Here is a 15,310-nt window from a genome sequence, read left to right as displayed (position 1 = left end):
GTGAGACAGGTAAAATCTGCTTTACACCTCTTCAACTGACTTCTTCACCCTATCATTGAGGCCCCGAAGGTTCCAGGTCAGGAAACAGAGGAAACCACTAGTTATGTTGCCACTTGTTATAACACTAGGGAATACGCAGGAGAATCGCTAGAGGAAAACCTCTCACCCGATCCCGTACAGATATCCAGTCACTCTGCGGTAACATCAGCACAAATAACAACAAAGCACCACAAACCTTTGAGAATTGTAAGTAAAAAACATGACCCTGTACCTAACACTAGATAACACAGTTCTCCAGTCCCTACTCAACAACCCCTCACCCCGAATATCTAATCGCTGCCCAAATACACCTGGATATTAACATGAACACCCCTCCTCCTCCAGAAAAAACAACAAGTGATACAAAGGAAACAGAGACCGCAAGCTCTAAGCAATGGGACCCCACCCCAGCCAAGATTGCCCTATAGTGGGAGTAATTACCACCCAGTGACACCCATAGCAGTATACAGTGTACAAAGAAGGGAGAGGTGACACCCAATATCCCGTGATGCTCACACTCTATGGGCGAATAACCGCTATCCGCAATCTGAAAACCACGTCCCAGCAAGTGACTAAATGGAAGAGCAGGTAAATTATGCAGAGATAACAAAACATACATAAATAGAGCGAGAACACAGCTGAATGCATACAATAGCCATGGTTGCCAAAAGTAGTCCACTGAAGTACACAGTTCATCACTGGTCAGAAAAAAAGCAGTCAAGCAGTCGCATCAACCAGGTAATCAAAGAAGAAGGTCGACCCTTTAGCAACAACCCGGAGTTTGGCTGGTAAGAGCATAGCGTATGGGTAATGAAATTCACGAAGATGCTGTTTCACATGAATAAACTGAGCACTGCACTTGTGTACGACAATAGAGATGTCAGGGAATACCGCCATTCTCTAATCCTGAAGCATTAAATTGTTTCTCAGCAGTGCCAGAAGGAGGAAAGCATGACAATCTTTGTAATGCAGCAGCTTAGAAATGAAGGTGTGGAGCTGCACTCCCACAGGAGAACGCTGAGAGGGAATATGGTATGCTCTCTCCACCGTAAACTGAGCGATGAATTCTTCCAGACCAGTAACCATGCCTTAAGGGAGGACTCCAGTTTATCCTCCTTCCGCCCACACCGGAAGTCCCACAAATCTGACATTAATGCAACCGAGAAGACCCGCAATCTCCGAGAGTTTTTGCTTCAAGGACGCCATCTGCGACCCCAGACAACTAATTTGATGTTTCATAGGTGCTGTGTTATCCTTAAGAATATAAATACTTGTCTCAGTTTCCGCTACTCGCTCCCGAAACTTCTGAAAGTCTTGCCACAGGAGGGACAGATACACTTGGACCTCCCCAATTTTGTCTGTCAACTTCTTTCCAGAGGCGGGGATGGCTTTCAAGGTCACCTGTATTGTAACTATCGGCTCTTCAGGAGGATCCTTGGTGGACTGGGACGCCTTGGACACAGACTGCTGAACCTTCCCAGAAGCAGAAGTGGAGTATTTTTTAGCAAACCTATCCAGCCTGCCAGTGGCAGTAATAGTGGAGTGTTTTCCCATAGCCTAGGGCGGCGGTTCCCAAACTGTGCGCCGCGGCTCCCTGGGGTGCCGCGGCGCTGTCACAGGGGTGCCGCGATCGCCCTAGAAAAAAAAAGAAAGAAAAACAACAAAAAAAAAACAAAACAAAAAAAAAAAAAAACAACTTACCCATCATCCAGCGCCGGATCCTCCTCCTCACTGACTGCCGGGCGTGACATCATCATGTCCGGCAGCCTCAGTGAGGAGCTGCAGCAGAGAAGACGTCAGGGAACAAGGTAAGTAAAGGAGAGTGAAGGGGGGCACTGAGAGACACGCTGAAGGGAACAGAGAGACGCTGAAGGGATACAAAGAGACACTGAACGGAGACACAGAGAGGCTGAAGGGGACAGAGAGACACTGAACGAAGACACAGAGAGGCTGAAGGGGATAGAGAGACGCTGAAGAGGGGCACTGAGAGAGACTGAAGGGGACAGAGAGAGACTGAAGGGGACAGAGAGACACTGAAGGGAGACAGAGAGACACTGAAGGGAGACAGAGAGACACTGAAGGGAGACAGAGAGACACTGAAGGGAGACAGAGAGACACTGAACGGAGACACAGAGAGGCTGAAGGGGACAGAGAGACACTGAACGAAGACACAGAGAGGCTGAAGGGGACAGAGAGACACTGAACGAAGACACAGAGAGGCTGAAGGGGACAGAGAGACACTGAAGGGGGACACAGAGAGGCTGATGGGGGACACAAAAAGGCTGATGGGGACAGAGGGACACAGAGAGGCTGATGGGGGACACAGAGAGGCTGAAGGGGACAGAGAGACACTGAACGAAGACACAGAGAGGCTGAAGGGGACAGAGAGACACTGAAGGGGACACAGAGACACTGAAGGGGACACAGAGACACTGAAGGGGACACAGAGACACTGAAGGGGACAGAGGGACACAGAGAGGCTGGAGGGGGACAGAGAGACGCTGAAGGAGGGGGACAGAGAGACGCTGAAGGAGGGGGACAGAGAGACGCTGAAGGAGGGGGACAGAGAGACGCTGAAGGAGGGGGACAGAGAGACGCTGAAGGAGGGGGACAGAGAGACGCTGAAGGAGGGGGACAGAGAGACGCTGGAGGAGGGGGACAGAGAGACACTGAAGGAGGGGGACAGAGAGACACTTAAGGAGGGGGACAGAGAGAGATGCTGAAGGGGGGTCAGGGTGTGAGATGGCGAAGAGGGGGACACAGGGTGTGAGATGGCGAAGAGGAGGACAGAGGGTGTGAGATGGCGAAGAGGGGGACACAGGGTGTGAGATGGCGAAGAGGGGGACACAGGGTGTGAGATGGCGAAGAGGATACAGAGTGATATGATAAAGGGACACAATGTGATGTTGAAGGGGTCTAAATACATCTTACGTCATTTTGACCCAACTACTTAAAAAACGGGACTACCCTGTAATTATTTTTGCTTAGGGGTGCCTTGGAAAAATTATGGTGACCCTAAGGGTGCCTCGAGCTGAAAAAGTTTGGGAACCACTGGCCTAGGAGAACGGTCCGGGGGGGGCAAAACTGTGGATAGCAGCACAGGATGTGAGAGGGGCCAAGAGGAAGGGAAGGAAAATATCCTGACAACACACACTCCAGATAGATGATTTCTGGGGAGAAGGCCAGACAGGTATCACCCAACAGGAAAGATGAAACTCCACAAACCAAAACGACCACCAAAGTCCTGATACAAGGCCAGATAAATACTTACCCAGTCCAGTGGAGAGCAAAAGAGGCAAGACCTCATGCTCCACCAGGCCACGCCCCCACTTGTCAGTGGTTTTAATGTTGTGGCTGATCAATGTATATTCTTCTATATCTATCTATAATACAAAGTTATGCGAAGGCACAGAGCTGAGTAACACATTGACCAATTTTTTAAATATGGGTAAACGGAAAAAGGTAAAGGTGACGAGGAAAATGAGAGGAGGGGTTGCTTGCTGGTCTGCAGGGGGGAGGGGAGAGCAGTAGGGTAAGAAGGTAGAAGGTCCAGAGATGGGTTGCCTATATCTTAGTAGGTGAAATCTAAACTTTTGCTGCCTCAGTCATTAAGAAGAACAAGGCAAAAAGGAGTTAATATGATCCTGGACAAACAATGTTACAATTTAAGGGGTGCAAATTAGTTTATTATTTTAATAAAGTTAACAAATAGAGTTCCGAAACGCAACAATGTAATAATATTCAATTAATCAAACAGAAAGTTCTGGCCAGAACACAACTGGTATAATCAAATGATATATGCACAATGAATAAAGGCAATGAGAAATCCCACTAAAGAGTTAAATAATCAACTAAGGAGTCAAATATCAGCACAAATAAATATATATGTGTCTAAAAAGGAATTAAGATAATTGGAATAATCCTCAAGATTGTCCTATTGTACTGACTTTCTAATAGGATCCTGTAAGGAAAAACAGTCCTACATCCAAAAGGAGAGAAGTACAGTTCCTTAATAGTAATCCAAATCCAATATCGTTAAAAGTTCAGATAAAAACTTTACAAAAATTCTTTATGCAAAACACAAGGGATGGAATTCCTGATACAAATAAGGGGACCTCTGTCTATCTACACACAGAGCTTAAGAACAAGCTCACATTCTATCCCTTATCACCAAAAGAGCCTATATATTGAAACTTATCAAAGGTGTGGGGAGGAGGTCATTGAAAAATTCCCCTTAACTCTTAATAAATATAAGCAAAAAGAGAAAGAACCTCACAAAGTAAGAATAGTGGTGGTTTATCTACTCAAGTGTCCATGTGGGCTACAATATACAATATACAATAATCCAATATAAACCTGGATTTCGATCTGGGCACTTTTCTAGAGAATGGTGAATTGCATAAGCCTTACATTCAGAAATTGACTTCTACCAACTACTAGAGAATATGTTTCCATTCTTACTTTTGTATATCAAGGTATATATCAAAACTTCCTCTAGGCTCTCCCTCTACCTGGCTCTATACCATTTTATCTCACTTTAATATATATGGTATTCATATTATACTACCTATTTATTCACATTACAATATTATTGGTATTCTATGCCCTCTGTATGCGATAGTTCATAGTGGAAAAGACACAAATGATATGTCGTACTTTATTTACGTTGCTTATTTTTCTATGGATAACAAAGACTACCTATGTTGCTTCCAATCTGTGCTTAGAACTATGCCTCTTTCTAACTGTCCAATCACCGGTGCTAAGGCACTACAATGGGCGGACTTACTGCACTATAAAAACATGTCCTTTTGGGGGGCGTGGCCTGGCAGCCATCGTGAGTGGCAGCATGAGAAGAGAGTTCCGATAACACTGGCTCAATTTGGACCTGAAAAGTCCCCTTCCGCCCCGCAGAAAAAGGGATCCAGTACCCCCCTGGACCGTGGTGGCTCATTTGAAGACTGGGGGGTAAATGTATTAATGTCCGGATTCTTCAACTCCGGCGTGTTCAGCATCTTAGGCGATTAAATTTAAAGCAGCGCTCCATTGTAAAGGGAAACTTCCCTTTACAATGCAGTACCGCTTTAAATTTAATCGCCGAAGACGCTGAACACGCCGAAGTTGAAGAATCCGGACATTAATACATTTACCCCTGGGTCTGCCTTTGCTAAGGGCTCCATAAGCCCTAACGGACGCGCCTGGAGGCCCCGCATAGCCGCCCACTTCATTGCGTTCCCTGTCCCAGGCGGGTGAATAAACATCGGAGGCTCTGGAGGGCAGTAAGAGGCGGTGAGAGACCTCTTTCTGCCTGCTCACCTGGCACAGACGTAGCCGCTGGCTCCGGGGCTGGTCCCCCGCCTAACTGGCGCCTCACCACCATCATCCGTTCCCATTGCGGCCCTGGCAACAAAGAGAGTGACCCTTACCTGGTCCGACGTCGGTGCCTCCTATGCCCTTCATCCAGCGCCTCATCCGCAGTCTCCATCTCCAGCGGTGGCCAGCCAGCAGCACTTCCGGTTCTCGACGGGGAACTGCCGGTCGCCGTGACCCAGCGAAAAGCCTGCCTGCCGTTTGTGAGTGAGTACTTCACCCCCTTCAAGCCCAGCTGTGTATCCATAAGGCACATACAAAACGGGGCATATAATACTCCCTGGCGGAAGGAAATAGGGGGTTCAACGCTCTGTCCCTATACCTGTGGGAAGAGCTCAGGTTGTGGAAAGCGAGATCAGTGCTCCTCTTTAATTATTACACCCCAGGGCAAATTGTATAATACTACTGCTGCAAAGGGATCTGTGTTGGCAACATATAAACCCCCCAGGACGAGATCTAGTGTCTCAAAAAGCTCAAGGCATTAAGAGATTATACATCAAATAAATTCAGCTTCACACTGATCCTATAAGAAGAGTGAAGATTTACCGCCCTCTACTGTCTAACTCAAATATTGCAACTGAAACTGCTGTCTCATACCTGCTGTACAACAGTCTCCCTGTTACTGTGCCTACACTGCGATCTAGTGGCTAAACAGTAATAGTTCAGATGCAACGAGTTTAACACAATCAAAGTGGCTCTTTACTCATTCAAGCCTTAAACAACATCTTCCATTACCCATTTCGGAGTGGACATTTGTTCTCCCGTAATGCCCGCTTAAACAACGCTATCTGGCCTGGCCCACCCGGAGACACCCTTGTTCTTGCCTATAGTCCTTGTTTGGTGTACTGCTAATAAACATGCATAAGAAGAGCTCCAGAGGCAAAAGGGGGACACAGACGGGAATCCTTCAACACATGAAAAGACAGGATTCTCCCATGCACACCAACCCTCCCCCTCCGTCTCCTCAAGCCTCAGCTTCAGGGAAACCCGACTGACTCTGCGGATGCTCTAGCCACTATTCAGGCTATGATGGTTTCACTCCAGTACACCTTCACAACCGAATTTCAAAAGCTGTCGGCGGATCTCCGCGGCGAAATTGCGCAGTTGACTAAACGTACTGCCTCTATTGAACATAAAGTAAAATCAAACTCCAAAGTGCTGCAGGAAACAACACAAGATATTGATATCTAAATAGGGAGCTGCTGTTCTACAAAGAGAAATCAGAAGATATAGAAAACAGAGAACGCCGGAATAATCTTCGGATTCGTAACATTCCGGAGTCGGTGGACCATCAGCAATTAGAACCCTATCTGGTTTGTTGATTTCAAAAATTAGTCCCTGAGCTCTCAGATCAAACCATATGCATTGAACGAGCACATGGGGCCTTGCGCCCTAAACCTAAAGACACTGAACCTCCCAGGGATGTTGTTCTTAAATTCCTGTCTTTTAAAACCAAAGAAAGCATAACTACGACAAGCAGGAACTCCCCTTATATTCTATTTGAAGATTCCAGGATTCAAATCTTCCAGGATCTGGCTCCATCCACAATCTTGAAGCGCAGAGAATTAAAGGACGTCACAAGAACTTTACGAGAGCATGGATATAAATACAAGTGGGGTTTATCTTTCCCCTTAATCGTAGATGCAGGTGGTCGTCAAATCACCATAAAGGATCCGATCGAAGGCAGGGACTTGCTACGCACACTTGATTTGGGCCGTCCGGATCCGATCTCCAGTCAGTGATAGAAGTTCTTCATTCCCTTTGATACTAAGTGACCATTCTAAACGTCAGCCTCCTGGAACGGAGAGTAGGCTTCTACGTCTTCCTGGCAAGTGTGACGGTTCCATAAATCGAAATCTGTCATCCTCGGCAAGTACCATTGGTCCCGACACCCTCAACTGAAAGGGACTATGTGTAGTTGATTAGTAAAGTTTAAATTACAAATTATATTAGCTAGTTTGTTCTAGAAAAATGACATACATAATATGTTGATCATTTATTCACATGCTATTCTTGCTATTACACGTTTCAAAATGTTCATGTTCTGTTTACACTTTGTTTCCCAAATTGTTCTTTAGGATAACTTCCTGCAGTTGTGGGACGGCCATGTCTCCTGGGCTCTCCTGCTGTTTCACATATTGTAAGTGATGGGACCCGATCGACAACATGGTTCTGTCTACAGTCGGTGCCTGTGGACTTTGTTGGGTAGCTTATGGGGCATGGCCGCCTCCTGGTGCCAGAGATCGGGTGGAGACTTAAGGTTCCCCGGAATTTTGTTTTAGAATCTAAGTCTTTAATATTGCTTTAATTGTTCCTGCATATACGTTATTGTAGTATTGTAAACCTCTATAAGGATTTATACTTCTGTTTGTAATACGTGTTGCTGGGTGGGTTGGGCTAGGTTTGTCTGCCCTGCCTCGCACCCCATATACATTGGGTCATAGGAGTGTGTAGACAGGTTAGTCCTCATAATCTCCCTATTCACATTACCTTAAATTTAGTTACTTGAAACCCAACTCCTGAGCCCATTGGACCCGCCCTATTTGAGGCGGTTCGAATTCCCACTTTACCGTGGGCTCAACCTCAGTAGTCACCTCTTCCCCCACACTTCATTGGGTGGGGTGGTAGATCATTAACTACCCTTATCCCCTCACCAATACTCCCCTTCTACACTTTCCCTTCCCCTTTCGTTCTCTTTGCTATCCAAGCTCTACTTGTTCCCCCTTGCTCCCCTCGATTAACTTAGTGCGCCCCCCTAGTACTCTCGTAGAGCATCATGTCGTTGACCTTTGCTTCCATTAAACACACCACAAAAGAGATCACTACTACACAGAACTGTAAAAGATTTGAAAGCTGATTTTGTATTCCTACAGCAGACTCATTTTAAACAGGGCGACCATTCCTCCTTGTCCTCCCGTAGATTTCCCACTGTGGAATATGCCTCCCTACCAGTCAAGAGGTGTGGGGTTGCCATCATGATCAGGAACTCCGTGCCTTTTCAGCTTACATCGTCTAGTCTAGACCATGAGGGCCGCTTCATTATATTGGTGGGTCAGGTGGGACATCAAACTATTACTGTGGCAAATTTGTATGCCCTCAATACAGGGCAGTCTAGTTTCTTTAACAAGTTTTTCCTTGAGCTAAGTAAAATACAGAGAGGTCTTCTCCTATTAGGCGGGGATTTTAATACTATTCTGTCGGAGGAACTGGACAGGTCAGTAACGCGGCATGTCCCCCCGCCTACTACCCAAACAAAAGCGCTGATCAAACATATGGCTGGGACTGGTCTGTTCGACTCCTGGAGAGCCCATAACCCCTCCTCTCGTGACTATACCTTTTACTCACATCCACACAATTCTTACTCCAGAATTGATATGATTATGGGTTGTAGTAAAGTTATACAACTCCTCTCTTGCACTGCCATACTCCCCAACCCTTGGTCGGATCATTCAATAGTCACGGCTTTGTTTCATCTGTTGGATAAATCAAAAAGTAGCTCATTTTGGAGATTAAACAAATCTTTGCTCCAACTGCCCGTGTTCAAAGAGCAGATAGAGTCTCAACTCCAAGAATATTTTGATCTTAATCTAACGCCTGACATCTCTCTTCCCACGATCTGGGAGGCACATAAATCAGTCATTAGAGGGGCCATTATTAAGTTTGCCTCCTTTCGTAAAAAACAACAAACCTTGAAACTAAATTCTCTTACTGCCCAGTTGCAACAGCTCGAGGGTACTCACAAACAAAATCACTCAAAACTAGTTTATAAGCAAATCCTCTCCATTAGAGGAGAAATCCAACCTTTGTTAGCGGAAAAAACAAAGAGAGAGCCCTTCGCTGGCTTAATCAAAAATTTTATGAGAAAAGCAACAAATCTGACACTATGCTAGCAAATAAATTGAAAGCAAAACGAGCAGCCCAGGCAATAATGGCAGTAAGAGACAGGAAGGGTATGTTGCGTTACGACCCGAAAGTTATCAATGACTCTTTTTATAGTTACTACAAATCTTTATATAATATGAATAAAGAGGGTGTCCCGGTACCCCCCTCACCGTCTATCATCCAACAATTCCTAAGGACGAGTAACCTTCCAAAACTAGACAAGAACATAGCTTCTAAATTGAACGAAGACATCAGTTAGGAGGAGCTTAAGGCAGCTCTTAAATCCCAAAAGACTTAGAAAGGCTCCTGGTCCTGATGGATTTACCACCTCTTATTATAAAACTTTTAAGCATATTTTGTCTCCGCACCTACTTTCTATTTTCAACTCAATTCTACGAGGGGAGCAATTTTCACATTCCAGTATTATAGTAATACCCAAGCCCTATAAAGATCCCACAGTTTGCGCTAACTACCGGCCCATTTCGTTGCTAAACACGGATATTAAGCTATTTGCCAAAATTTTGGCAAGTAGGTTGAACAATCATCTGTCACACCTCATAGATTCAGATCAAGTTGGATTTGTCCCAAACAGACAAGCTCTGGACAACACCAGGAGAACTATAGACTTGATTTCTTATATAAACCAAACCAAACTCCCTTCTGTAGTTTTAGCGTTAGACACAGAAAAGGCCTTTGATAGGCTCTCCTAGCCATTTATGTTTCAAACCCTCCAATCTTTTGGATACTTTGGCAACTTTCTTCAAGGTATTCAAGCCTTATATCATAATCCATCTTCCTCGGTGTCGACAAATGGTTTGAGTTCATCCGTGTTTGGCATTGGTAATGGGACGAGACAAGGATGCCCTCTCTCCCCTCTTATTTATGCACTATGCATCGAACCACTTGCTGCTCGGATTCGACTGAACCCAGATGTGAAGGGAATCCAGGTCAAGAGTAGACAATACAAGATTTCGTTGTTCGCAGATGATGTTCTTCTCACATTATTATCACCTCAAACCTCTCTTCCTAATTTATTTGCGGAACTGCAAAATATTGGTTCTCTTTCTGGCTATAAAGTGAATAACTCCAAGTCAGAAGCGCTTGCGCTACATTTTCCACCTCATATAAAGAAAGTATTAGAGCTCAACTTCGAGTTTCAATGGCGTCCCCGAGCAATCCGATACCTGGGAGCCTATATAACAACCTCCTACGAAACGTTGTTACAGGCTAATAACCCCCCTTTGCTGTCTACAATAAAACAAGATTTATTGACCTGGAGTTCTCTCTTCATCTCGTGGTTCAGGAGGATCAATACCATCAAAATGAATGTCTTACCCAGACTTTGATACTTATTCCAGAACCTTCCGGTTAAAGTCCCTGACTCTTTCTTGAGCTCTGTTCAATCTATATGTGGCAAGTTCGTGTGGCAAGGCAAGAGACCCAGACGTAGTAAAATCTGTCTAGCTAAATCTAAATATAATGGTGGCCTGGGCCTTCCCTTATTTGACAAATATTACCAAGCTACACAACTGACTCATCTCATTTCTTGACTCTCACCGTTAGGACTCAAGAAGTGGGTGGATATTGAGGTATTGTTGTCTCCAGATATAGGAGTTCGCTTCTTACCTTGGATTCCTAGGAGTGTCAGACCAGCCTCAGCCTCTGTTACGCCCTCTATCCCTTTTACGTTGGAGGTATGGGACAAATTGAATAAAAAATATACACTGGCCAGTACCCCTCGCCTCTCACCCAGCTGTGGAGACACCCCCGTTTCCCACAGGGTTGCATTAATGCTTTTGCCTACCCTTGGAGAAAAGTGGGGTTAGATCGATTCTTTCACCTGATGGGAGAGCATGCACCAAGCTCCTTCACAGACCTGAGTGAGAGACATACACTTCCAAGCAACCTATATTTTCACTATGTGCAAATCAAAAGCTTTATACAAGCCCAGACTAAATCATCTAAGCTGCCGTTGCCAACACCCTTCGAGAGGCATTGTATTTATAGTCCGGGTCGCCGAGGCTATATATTGATCCTGTATAGTTCTCTCGTATCCTCCTCATCTCCTCCTAAGGAACCTTTTGAGCAGGCTTGGGAACAGGATCTTGGGGTGACCCTAGCCGAGGAGAGATGGTCGCTCCTTCGTGAAAGAATTTCAAGGTCATCTATTAATACAGCCATCCGTGAAAATATTTTCCTCTGACATTTTCCTGTAGATGGAAATACTTTTAAAGTGACAGTGATGGGTCAGGTGATCATTCAAAAGTTGTTCTTTTTCTGATATATTTGTTAGCGTTTTATTTCATGTGGAATGATTCATGAACATTTTGCCATTGCAATTTAATTGAGAGAAAAGTGTACTTGTTAATTATATGTATAGCTACTCCGTTGTTATTTTGTGGAAGATTTGAAAAAGCAGAACATTGGTTCCCTACAGTGACCGTATAATTGTTGATATTACTCCAGTGTGGGGGTGGCATGGTTGTAATGATGTACTGTGTTTGGGGGTTAATATTGTTAATAAGTGGCAAAGAGTAATGTGGGGGTAATGCTTGTTGCTGTAATTTGGGGGCTATTCATAATTGCTGTAATGTAGGAGTGTTGCTGTTAAGTGAAGGGGTACTGCAAATTGTTGTAGTGTGTCGGAGAGTTATTTATTACTGTAATCTGGGTACAAACAATGTATTGACATGGTATTTATTGATGTAATGGGGGTGCCAACAAAATAATGTTGGGGGTCATTAGGAGAAATAGGCCTATTTGTTAAATGTGAATGCAATTGATTTAATGTTGGAGCTGGATGAGGGGGGCAAAGAGTGTTTTTTAGTTTTGCAGCTTTCCAGAAGGTAAACAATATGTAATCCTTTTACAAACAGGGGCTATTTATTTAAGGTGAGGTGATGGGACCTTCAATTTAATGCTGGGGTAGTTTTAGGATATTAATTTAATGCAAGGGCTGTTTGGAGGGAAATAGATCTATTTATCAAATGTGCATAATATTATTTTAATGTTGGGGCTGGAAGGAGGCATAATTATATAACGTGGGTGCTATTGATTAATGCCGAGGCTGATGGGAGTTTTCTAAATTTTATGTACCCATTTTTTTTCCAAATTGTGTCTCTGACATTCCAAGATCAAGACAAGCAGCAACTAAAAACACAGCAGCCGCAGTTGACAAGTACAGGTAAGAGACCAGGACAGTCTGCCAACTGTCCTGAATTTGGTGGGTGACTGTCCCGCTTAGTCAGGGTTTGGTCTGACTGCAAGTACAGTTGGGAGGTAGGTCCTGCTTCCCACTGTACTGCTTGTGAAGGCAAAACTGTGCACACCTAAAAGTAGTGCACACATTATTGTCTGTGCATTTGTCTAATAATCATATTATATCATAGGAGCCCCCTGTCTTAAGTGCCCTGAGCCCCCTTAGCCTTAATCCAGCTCTGGTTAGCAGGAGGAAGCTGATAGTTGCTCCAAGTCCCAGGACAGGACACAGAACTCTTCGACTTGCTGCAGGCTAAGTCTCATGAGATTTGGCAATATTGTGAGATAAGAGCTTCTCTGCTCATTCTATAGGAAGTTCCCACCCTGATGGATGTCAGCAGCATCAGAAGCATAGAAAGTAAAGTGGACTGTGGGTGTCATGATGTGTATGGGGAGGGCGTGATAAATGTAATGTTTTATTATAATGTATGTATCAATGCCCCATGCTGACCACACCCCCAACACAAAGTGGCCACATGGTTGATTTCCAACTCATCAACAGAGGGTGCTTTAAATGCCAGGGCTGATTTATAGTCCCACTCTGGCACTGCTTGTCACCCTATACTTTCACATTCTATACATTTATTTCTTAGAACAAAAAAGCCTTTCTACTTGTAATCTAAAATTACCAATAACAATTATCTTTAAAATAAAGTCAATAAAACCTTACCAATTTCTAGTAAGAAGGTTAGCAGTTGGGCATGGGTGTTCCTGCACCACCGAACTCTCAGAACTGTACATCTGTTCTCTGGATTTTACTGGACTTTTGTCAGACTGCCTGCCTGAATCACTGGCTCCATCTTTCAGATCTTCAATTAGTGTAGTTAAAGTATGTTGACTTTCATCTGAATCATCAGAAAAGAGTTTCTCATAAGATTTGTTAGGAACAGGAGAAGATTCCAATAAATTTTTTGAAGTCTGTAGATTTCCTGAGAGATTATTTCTCAGTACAGGTGTCTCCCCTTTGAAAAAAAAAAAAGATACATGTTATAAAACATTTTCAGGTGTATTGACAACCCACCTCCACTCCATGTTTAATTCATCACTCCAAGGTTCCAAAACATTATGTTAGAATCCTGTATTATTTTTATTCATAGAGGGAAAAGATATACATAATTGCATATCGCCACGGATAATACAAGGAGGACCATAGATTTATATTCAAATTATTACTTCTAGAAAAAACCCTTGCAGTTGAGTTTTCACTCGGTGGACATAAGGCATTTGATAGAATATTCTGGCAATTCTTGTTCCAAACACTTAATAAATGTTGCATTTCTGAAGATTTCTTAAGAAGTATAAAGATATTTTATACCACCCAAGCAGTCAAATTTTTTAAAACTGATTTACTAAGAGATTGTGTTCATATTCGCATGTTGGCAGCCAGGTGCATCTGACTGCCGAATTTAGCAGCCACCTATCAGGGCCCACCATGGAGTATATCTGGCACCTCCTCCCTACAGTCGGTGTCAGAGTATTGGTTTCACCAGCTCATCATCACCATCCTGTATCCCGTTTCCACTGTTTCTGACCTTTTTGGCTTTGTTCCTGACTATCCCTTGTCCTGCGTTTTGGCCCTCCTTAATTTCTAGATTCTGTCGTCCGGATTCCTCCTGACCACTCTTTCAGACCATCCCTGTGTACTGCACCATTGTTTGGCTACCGACCCGGACCGTACGACTACTCCTGCTCTCTTCCGCTGCACTGATAGCCAACTGGGAGAACCGCAACCTGCGCACCCTACGTAGCTAAGCCCGTGCCTCCTTGCGGGGGTCCCTGGTGAATACCGGGGGTGCGTTAGACTCTGCGCCTCCCAGATTAGTCGCGACAATATCGGTCAGTGGCATTCTCTAGTCATTAATGTGACAATATTCATGGAGTGCAGATGAGAAACATTGGTTATCGAACATCATTGTTCACAGATCTCTCTCCACTCACTCAATCGGCATTACTATACATAACTTCCACAAAATGATTGAGAATTATTAGAAAATATCAGGATATAAAATCAATATTTAAAAGTCAGAGGACCTAATACAACATGCCCCCCTTTAATATGAAATTAATCTTATTTCTACTTTTAAATTCATACTGGGAGTCCAAAAAAACTAAAACATAATCTAGGACTTTTCATTGCCTCATACGACACTAAGTATCACTTTTAAAAAGAATTTAAAAACATGATGATAATTTCATGGCTGGGAAGGATCATCGCTATCAAATAAAATTTCTCCTTAAGCTTTTATACCATTTTCACACACTCCCAATAGATGTCGCATTTCCAATTTTGCTCACAAAAACTACATAACTCAAATACCACAAAACTCTTAATTTGTATTAAAGATAAAGTGCAAAAATAAAGCAAGACATTCTCAATCAAATCAATTAAAGACAGGGTTTTGCTGGTGCCAAACTTTACTAGTGGGCCAAGCAGTTAACACCACTAGCTGCAAATTTTACACCTTCTGCAACAGTCTCGTAATTAGACATAGAATCTAAAATGACAAAATGATTCTTTCCAAACAGCGTAGGCCTAAACTATCACTTTTGCCTTGAAAATATGGAATCCCTTACAGGTAGCTCTGAAACAGCTGAACGTAAGACCACACCCAAAGTTTGCAGTCTGGGTTTCTTAACTCTACAAAGCGCAACAGACAGAATAATAATGTTATTGCTCTTACTAACCGAAGATGCGCATTCCACCTGAGAATCTGAACCACATCCAGATGCTACAAAAACAAATTGGAATTTAGACAAAAGGTTG

The 15,310-nt window shown here is 43.8% G+C and overlaps 1 protein-coding gene across 25 annotated transcripts in view; it reads right to left on the bottom strand.

The window, feature by feature from the left end:
- CENPC (centromere protein C) overlaps positions 1-15,310 on the bottom strand; it is a 295,773-nt gene that overhangs the window by 185,929 nt on the left and 94,534 nt on the right. For all 25 annotated transcript variants that reach the window (XM_075203541.1, XM_075203629.1, XM_075203558.1 and 22 more), the window contains exon 6: positions 13,217-13,508. In XM_075203541.1, the coding sequence (XP_075059642.1) occupies positions 13,217-13,508 (292 nt within the window). The remainder of the gene's footprint in view (positions 1-13,216; positions 13,509-15,310) is intronic.

This window comes from Mixophyes fleayi, chromosome 1, assembly GCF_038048845.1.
Source record: "Mixophyes fleayi isolate aMixFle1 chromosome 1, aMixFle1.hap1, whole genome shotgun sequence".
Classification (NCBI taxonomy): domain Eukaryota; kingdom Metazoa; phylum Chordata; class Amphibia; order Anura; family Limnodynastidae; genus Mixophyes; species Mixophyes fleayi.
The sequence above is the reverse complement of the archived record's forward strand: the minus strand, read 5'-3'. Positions and strand labels throughout refer to the sequence as shown.